At 41.6% G+C, this 8768-nt stretch overlaps 1 protein-coding gene across 1 annotated transcript; it reads right to left on the bottom strand.

Moving 5' to 3' along the window:
* Window positions 1-504: 504 nt before the first annotated feature.
* Window positions 505-8105, bottom strand: LOC137203216 (serpin B3-like). The gene is made up of 8 exons (XM_067698883.1): window positions 7950-8105; window positions 7012-7201; window positions 6337-6396; window positions 4829-4957; window positions 4397-4514; window positions 3142-3284; window positions 2685-2840; window positions 505-1116 (listed from the first exon to the last, which is right to left on the bottom strand). The coding sequence occupies exons 1-8, from the start codon at window positions 8048-8050 to the stop codon at window positions 706-708; spliced, it is 1308 nt and encodes a 435-aa protein (XP_067554984.1). The 5' UTR covers window positions 8051-8105; the 3' UTR covers window positions 505-705.
* Window positions 8106-8768: the final 663 nt, after the last annotated feature.

Below are 8768 nucleotides of genomic sequence, written 5' to 3'. Positions count from 1 at the left end.
CGTCCAAATTGAAGCAAACTTTCCTTTCCACCAACCTGGCCTCTTTATTGGATTTTGAGCAGTGAGCAGCCGGGCCCCACTTTCGTTACAAACCTACAATGTCTTTTCATTTCTTTAGAGATAAAACACAAAGTTCCTAACATGGACTCAAAGCCTTTCATGCTCTGGTACCAGTCTACCTCTTCAGCCTCATCATGCTCTACACTTGTTTTGAATTTTTCTTTTTATAAATTATTATATTTCCGAATTATCTCTCCTATGTGTGGCAGGCCACTTGCACTTTGTTGAAAAGAAAGAAAGCAAAACAGGAAAAGCAACAAGTAGTATGAGTAAGTACTGTATTATTGATAATGTGTTTTATAAGAGGAAAACTTTTTGGCATGTAAGCATTCCACAGATCACTTAAATTCAAATAAATGTGGGTGTCTAGGTGAGTAGGTTTGAATAGTAGATACGATGTTCGAAACAGCAGCTATGTTATTTCAAATTCAGGTGAAGATAGAGTGTTGAAATATCCTTTTATTATATCTTGAACATTTTGTCCACATGGGAGTTACCATGGGGAGATACAGTAGGTTTAGTGTACATGCTTAGTGATGATTATGAGTTTGGAAAGGAAAATGAATCAAAGACAACCTGTTACTTCCAGCAATCAAGGCTCAGGAACAGCTCTGTGAATGTGCCCCGAGTGTAGCCGCTGGCTAATCACATCTCAGGGGAAGAGACTCTGCCATAGAAGAGGAGGCTGTTGGTCTTGTTGTGCTTGATGAGGAACAGGAAAGGGTGGTCACAGTGGAAACTGTCTGCCTCTATTGCTAGTTTTCGAACCACTATTATTCCAGTCCCACCTGCAGCCTCTGTACCCTCCTCATTCACCTCCACGAAGGACTTGTGGAAGACTTCCGACACCACCAGCTCTCGTTCACTGCTCATGCCTGAGAAGTCGGCTTTCCCCTCAGTGAAGGCGTCCACCATCCCCAGGGCTCTCAGCATGGGCTTGAGGTCATAGGTCTCCTCCACTTTGAACCGAGGTAGGTATAACTCCATTGCACGCTTTTTCATATTCTGTGGGCTCGTCCACTCTATTAACTTCTCAGCAGTGAGCTGATCTTCAAGCTATAACAATGAAAAAGGGAACAACTGGCAAGATTGTCAGAGGGCACGGAGCCCCCCCTTAACGTTGGATTGAAACGTGGAAATCCTTTAACAGTAAAAACATAAATACAGGAGATTCAGTTGATAGGGTTTTATCTGAGGAGGTAAAAATAACAGAGTCCTGAATATATATTATATAATCAAATAAATGTTCTTATATTTTCATGGCTTTGCTATTTTTATGTATATATGTACACATTACTAATATATGCATATGTATAAATATCTATACAAATGGATATATATATATGCACACATATATGAAACAGAGTGGTTAAATAAAATTATTTGTAGAAGATGAGCTATCTACTTCTTAGGCTCGTTCTCTATTTCGTGCTTCACTTTCAAATAACCTCTTGTCAATGTTCTTTCGTCCATAAATTTTTACATAGTGCATTTACAGCGTATAGCCTACTTTTATTCCTTTTTCTTGCTTCATTTATTTGTAAACTTTTCCTGTATAGATATATGTTTCTCTAATCAAGTTTACATTGTTACATAATACTACCATTAAATTGATATTCAGTATATACATCTTTACTTAATATCTTTTAAGCATTCACTGCATGTCAGTCCCTAACCTAACCTAAGGTAATACTAACATGTATTTTTCCTCATTTAAAATTTTTCATTATTTTGAGCCACGTCTGTCCAACAGCTTTTCCCTTGTTTAGACTTGTTGTTATAGGATAAAATCCTAGGACTGAGATTCCCAATGTCATTGATAATGGGGAATTTAGAGCTGAAGCAGAAATATTCTGATGACTCTTCACATTTATTGCCGTATTGCTTTCCCTAAGGATTTCCAGTTTCCAGTGTTACGAGATATGTATTTTGAGTGTGGCGAGTTTACTGCCGCTTCCGCATCATCATCGACTATTATAGTAACGGCTTATGGCCTTTTATGCCAGATATTGTTATTGGTATTTTTACATATTAACTTTATTATAACTATGCTAACAGGAAAATTCTCTAATCCCCCCCTTTTTTGAAATCTTAGCAATGAGGCTCTGAATGAGCCTTTGGTCCATTCTGAGCACTTAGGGACCAAATACTTCAAAATTTAAAAGTGGGCATCAAGATAAAGCTATTTGTCTACCGTCTACAAAAGCACTGTGAATTAGTGGGCAATATGTAACCGCTTTTTTTTTTAATTTCCTTATTTTACTTGTGAGTGAACTTGCAAATATTTCTATGTGTCCCCTATGTATGCGTGTTAATCTCCTTGTCTTCAAATGAGTGGACTGGAATATATCAGAGGTTCGTATGGTTGCAAAATAGTTATGTGTGTATCTAGGTATATATGTTTTGTGAACTGACATTCCATAGTTTCATCAGAATATTAACGTGACCTGTGATGTACAGAAACACTATTCGTGTCATACCGTGACACCTAAGGTATCGGTTTTATTGTTTTGTTGTGTGGTTGATCTGCCAGCCACTAGCACCAGTCTGTGAGCAGCCCACAGAGCAGTGTCTCACTAGGAATTTAAGCAAGAGTAGGCAGCATTGGGGGTGCCAGCTTTTACCTGCTGCAGACCATCCACGTCATTGGGCAGCAGCAGAAACATGCTTAGCTCTTGGCCTTTGTACGGTATTTCCAGGATCTTGACTTGCATGTCCTCCAGTGACGTGAAATTGAAAAGGTCGGTTTGTTTCATCATCTGCACAGGTTTGCTTGTATCCTGCAATAAAGTCATGTGGCAAGAAAATGCGAAGTGAGCATAAGTCAAAAAGAAAGGTAATATTATCGTAATACCAAATACATCCTCCTTCTAAGAGATGATCTCGGAAATCTGTGAATTAGAGACAAGAGTTTCTTCAAGGAATCCCAACTAAATAATGTTAAAAAAAAAAAGACAAGAAAATAAGCCTTGACAAATTCTATCTTCTACCCACAGCAGCTCTATATTAATCACTAGATATTTACATTTCACACTGAATGTGTAGCTATGTTATGTTATATACATAATTTATAGACAATACCTTGCTCAGCCAAAATTTTTCCTCCCCAGTATTTTCTTTCTTAAATTCCTTGTGCCACTGCCCTTTGAAATAGACTGCGTTCACCAGAACCAGAACGGTCAATCCACTAACAGAGCCTCCGGGAAAGAGATCCTTGATTTTTTCTGCAAAGAAAGAAAATCAAAGGTTTGTCATGAAAGGCACAAGTGGTTTGTCTGGAAGATGCTTTGAAAGTTACAAGTGACGATTAAATATTCACACAAATCACCACATTAGGGACTCTGTGCCCGATTGTTCACAAGGTGAAGCTTTCCTCACGGCGCCAGCCTGATGGAGTCACCCTCATGCAGACACCCCTTCTTCTGACTGGGAACGTGTTTGGTCTCTGGGGTGACATCAGTCATCTCACACTGAATTCTGATGGACTGATTTCAGCTGATCTTTCCACTGGTCAGTCTTCTCCCTCCCTCCCTACCACCCTCTCTGTCCCCTCAATAACTACCACCCTCTCCTGTTACCTCCATCCTTCCTTCTATTCTTCTTTTCTTCTTCACTTTCTTCTTTGCTTTCTATTTTTTGAAACTTGAACTCACCACTCAGAGGGAATGGGCCTGAATGTTCTTTAGGACAAATGACATGAACGCTAGAATCGAAAACATGGACTCAGACACCATGTCCCGGGGTGTCTTTGTCTTCATTTGCCATGTTGAGTTGCTGTAGGTTTGGCCTGTATTTAGGACGGGAGGTAGGATATTATTCATAGAATGGAGACATCATCCAGCCGCCTTCCGTGGTTGGGGAGGACGACTGTGGCCATCCCTGCAGGATGCGGGGATGGGGAAGTGGTCAGGCAGCTCCTGCTGCAGGTGGCAAGAAGGGTGGTTGGCAGGAGAGTGGCTCGTCTCCCAGTTAACAAAGGATAAGGGAACCCTTTTAATATTATCTCTTAGGGATCATAATCCAGACGTTAAGCCTCTAATTTAAAGAAAAAATGCGAATCAACCTGAAGTTTGAGCAGAGAGTTGGGATCCATAGAGATACTGTCATCCACAGACTCAGCTGAGTTTCCAGGTAGCTGGTCTTGGGATCCCTCCCGGGCTCCCCTTGTTTCTCTCCACACTGACGTGGACCATTCCACCCTCTGCAGTGCCCGCCTCCATCCCCTGCAATCTCATCTCACCCCGGCTCCTGGCACCCCATGCAGTGTCCAGCACAGCGCTCACACACAGCGGGGAATCTACAGTGATTTTGAAGGAGTAACTCTCCCATAACCTACTATTAGTTTGGCTTTCCACCCAGGAATTAATCATCTTCCGACTTTCTTCTGCAGCCTTGACAAAATCAGCAGATTCCACACTGGCTAGGTAAAATTTCTCAACATTATCCATGTATGCCTATGACATGGGCAGGAAGAAAGGAGGGATTAAGAGTAATTTATCAGTAACTATGTAGGTTTTCCCAGATTAAACTGTGTTCAGTAATGACCAAACAGAGTACCTGAAACAATCCTTACGCCCACTTCCCCGGTGGGTTGTCAGGCTCTGGGACACTCTAGTAGGGGGCGTTGCGGGGCAGGAGCTGAATGCCCCCAGGGCAAATGCTCCCCATGTGGGTCAGCCAGGCTCCTCTGCCTCCCCCTCCCCCATTAGGAGATGGGATCAGTGGACCCAGGATGCAGACCAAAGGTGTGACAGGTCATGAAACTTACCTGAAGAAACAGAACAGTCTTTTCTCCATAGAGCCTGTTGGCTACGTTCAGCTCATAGGCATCAGTGGGTTTCTTAAACTCAGTCAGAAGCTTTTGAAATTGATGATGAATATTTCCTGGCCTTTCAACCTTCAAACACCAGAAAGTGAGCTCATTAGACTCTCATTGTATGTAAACACTACACCCCCATAGGTCTGTGAGCTCTGTTCCTAGAGTTTGGTATCCCCAGGGATGACATTTGTTGCTATCTCCCCATATATGGTGTATTTTACCAGAAATACCCTTCATAATCCTTACATTCAATCTTCCAGGTAATTCTTCCTCCTGCTCTAACACACTCCAGCCTTTTCTCTTTCGAACTAGAGATGCAGCACCATTCCACTATTGGATTGTGTTTTAATTGTCTCAAATGTTTAGGGACCAGCTAAAACTTAAACTCCTTGAGAGCCAGAGCCATAGTGCATCTTTAACAGTCATCAACTGTATGAGAACATGAAATTTGTATATTGCCCTATGTTATGACATGGAGCCCTGTTTTACTCCTTGGAGGGATTACTTTCTAAGACCCCTTGACTGTGCTCTTTGGCTGTTCGCTATGCCAGTCACTCTGAAGTAGGAGCAGTGTGTCTCTGGTACGCTGCCAACAGCTGCACCTCAGCATCTCTAAGTCTTTAGTTCAATTGACACGAAAACAAGAGAGTTCAGAGAACTAAGAAACTTCTCCAAGGAGACAGAGCCAATTTTTCAACTCACGCTTATCTCAACCAGAACCTTCCACTTGCTAACTAAGAGTTTTGGACTATTTAGGCTACCAACCATAATTCTCACTCCATCATTTTCCAAAATATAGTTGATCATATGCTTATTGCTCTTAATCTAATTTAGGGGTTAATTAAAATCATATAATTTTAGCAACATATTGTGATTACTATAGTTATTATTATTCTATAATAATAATAATACATAACGTTTATGGGGGTTTCTGTCATCCAGGCACTCTTGTCCTGTTTTACATGTAGTTGCATGTCTTGTAGCAGACGTTTTATTGCTCCTAGTTAATTTGTATGACGTCAAATTGTGGCTCAGAGCAGTTGTATTTTGCCACGTTCTCCATTCCTGAACAGAAGAGCACAATTTGAAGCTCCTGAGTTCCCTGGTGGCCTAATGGTTAGGATTCCAGGCTTTCATTCCCGTGGCCTGTGTTCAAGCCCTGGCTGGGGAAGTGAGATCCTGCCAGCTGCATGGCATGGCAAAAAAAACATCCTTCAGCTTGAAGCTCCTTTGGGTTTCAGAACCCCTGCTCTTAAGAACATGCTACTCTTCTTTCAAGAAAACAAATATATAAAATAAATAAGTACATAAGATGATATGAGAAACAACTCTGTCCAATCTATTTTGCTTAAGATGTCCCCTAAAAACTGGCTTTTCCCTGTTTATCTGAAACTCCCAGTTTAAACTCCGACCCTCTTGGATATGTGATGTCCTAGATCAAATGCTCTGTGACTCACGGGATCTCTTGCAGCTCCTCCTCCTTCTGTGTTCTCTGCGATTGCATTCGCGTGCAGGACCTGGAGGAGACGGGGAGTGAGACAAGGAGACTTTAGAGATCTATGTACCCCAGAGTAAATAGAAAAGAAAGAAAAGAAGGAAGGAAGGAAGAAAGAAAGAAGGAAGGAAAGACAGAATCAAAACAAAATGCCAAATCAAAAAAAAAAAAAAACCCAAAAAGAAAGAAAGAAAAAGAACAAAGAAATGTTCCGTGCAAGCACTGGCTCCTTGAAAAACACAACCTGCGTGTGAAAAACACAAAGCTCGTTGATCACCAGCCAGTTCAAAGAATCCTGATTCATTTTTCGTTCATTGCTGAGCAAACATGTAAAGATGTCTCCCATGGATTTTAGTCAACGCACCACTTCTACCTGAACTCTACCATTTAAAGCCTCACCTGTGGTCACTGGGCAGTTGTAGGGTTCATCCCAGCTCCCAAAGGAAGTCTAGGCACAGGGAAGAGATGGGGCGGAGAGCTGGGGGAGAGCATATGCTCCCACAGCTCTGTGCCCGCCCAGTCCGGGGGAGGTTTGCAGCTTCCTGTGCTACCCCTGGGGACAGCCAGGTCTGTGATCATCTGCACAGAAGCCAACAGGGAAACCAGGACAAACTGGTAAATGTAAATGTAAACATACCTTCTGGATTTCTGATGCGGTGTCTCCTCGGGCCCCCAAGGAAGTCATGGCTAAGGCAGACATGATACTCAAAGGGGAATAGAAGATATTTTCCTTCTCTAATTGTCTGATCTGTTGGAACAGGTCCACTGCAAAGTGGATGATTCCTTCCCCGAGTGAACTCATGGTGGCTTGATGTAGTCTGGAACTCCTGCAGAAGCATCAAATTTATTTTATAATGAGTTTACTGAAAGGGAGGTTAGTCTGTAATAAAATTTTCATAAAAAATGCCTTATATGTGGGTTGTGGGATTCTGAAATCTATAGCTTCCTTCCTTTTACTTTTAAAGCTTTTTTCAATGTACATGTATACACTTCATAATTAGAAGACTATCGAAATAGTATTTAAAGAAAACTTTTGTGGGGACTTCCCTGGCAGTGTGGTTAAGACTGTGCACTTCCCATGCAGGATGGCGCAGGTTCGATCCCTGGTCAAGGAACTAAGATCCCACATGCCGTGTGGTGTGGCAAAAAAAAAAAAAAAAAAATAGGAAAAGAAAACTTTTGTGAAAACTAATAGAATATCTTTATCTTTTCTTCCTTACTGGCTGTACTAAGACTGGGTAGAAAATGCATTATAACAGATCAAAGACAAAGATTGATGTGTAACATCCCACCATCTCTCATGAGGCACCTCTATGCCTTTTTCTTGAGGGATCTGTGGGTACTGGACATCCTACCCTCCCAAACACACTTCCTCCTAAGGGAGCATTTGGTTTTTGGAAATAAATAAATTACCTAAAGATTAAAGGAAATGAAAAATTGTTTTACTTTTGTCCTGGCTAAAGAATAAAATACAATCAGACAAAACAAATTAGATAAATAATGTAACACACATCATTGTTATTATTTTCAGGAAGGATTCACATAGTGAAAAGCAGAGCTGCTGGAAGCACTTACCTGTGAGCCTGAAGGAAGCAGAGGTGGGCAGACAGACTGTGAGCTGATGTGCCGCGAATCGTCAGGTCTGGACTATATACCTCTCTCTTGCTGCCTCCCATCCTTCACAGCAGCTGGTATTTCAAGTAAAGCAGCTTCTGATTTCTTCACCAGGCTACTCAGCAGCTTCATGAGCACGAAGTCTCTATGAGTAAACGTAAGATTATTGTTTTATTCTCGTGCGTCCTTTTCACCTGCAGAAGAAATTGTGATCTGCGATCACTGGCTCATATGAAATGCATGTAGGTGCCTTTCTAGCGCCAAGGAGAATAAAGTTAAATTCTAACTTCTTCACGTGCCCTGAGCTACTGCGCCCCACCGGAAATAACCCTTAGAATATCTTTCTTGTCTTACAATGTTGAATTGTCTTTAAGACCACTTCTAACACCAACAATTAAAAAGCTGACATTTTCTAGTTTATGTTCTGAAAGGGCTTCTCCAACCCGACCATTTCCTTAAGAATTATTCTGTATAACCAGGAAAATAGTTCCAATTCTCAGCTTAAGAGATACTGGTGAAGCGTCTCAGCAGTAGGTGCAGAACAGGCATCATTTGCCTTCCCTTAAAGGCTGGACCTTGGCTGTGGTCCCCCCTGTGACCCCCATGCCCCTTGCAGCCAATCCCAGATGGCCAATGACTTCTAAGGTCAGTGGGAAGCTCATTTCCCTGCAGTGTAATCAGCTCTCAGTGAGAAGGACAATGGATCCAAACAGGGGCCATTTTGGTGGCAGTATTCCAATTTTTTGTACAAAGATGTATCAGAAAAATAAACTGTTTGAA

This window comes from Pseudorca crassidens, chromosome 12 (genome assembly GCF_039906515.1).
Source record: "Pseudorca crassidens isolate mPseCra1 chromosome 12, mPseCra1.hap1, whole genome shotgun sequence".
NCBI lineage: Eukaryota > Metazoa > Chordata > Mammalia > Artiodactyla > Delphinidae > Pseudorca > Pseudorca crassidens.
This window is presented reverse-complemented; position numbering and strand designations above follow the sequence as displayed.

What these genes read in the sequence shown, in the direction of transcription:
- LOC137203216 (XM_067698883.1), bottom strand. Translation starts at nt 8,050, where the DNA reads ATGGGAGGCAGCAAGAGAGAGGTATATAGTCCAGACCTGACGATTCGC. An exon ending in CCGCATCAGAAATCCAGAAG is followed by an intron (nt 6,397 to 7,011) that starts GTATGTTTACAT and finishes CGTCTCCTCCAG; the next exon opens with GTCCTGCACGCGAATGCAAT. An exon ending in AAAAATTTTGGCTGAGCAAG is followed by an intron (nt 2,841 to 3,141) that starts GTATTGTCTATA and finishes ACTTTATTGCAG; the next exon opens with GATACAAGCAAACCTGTGCA.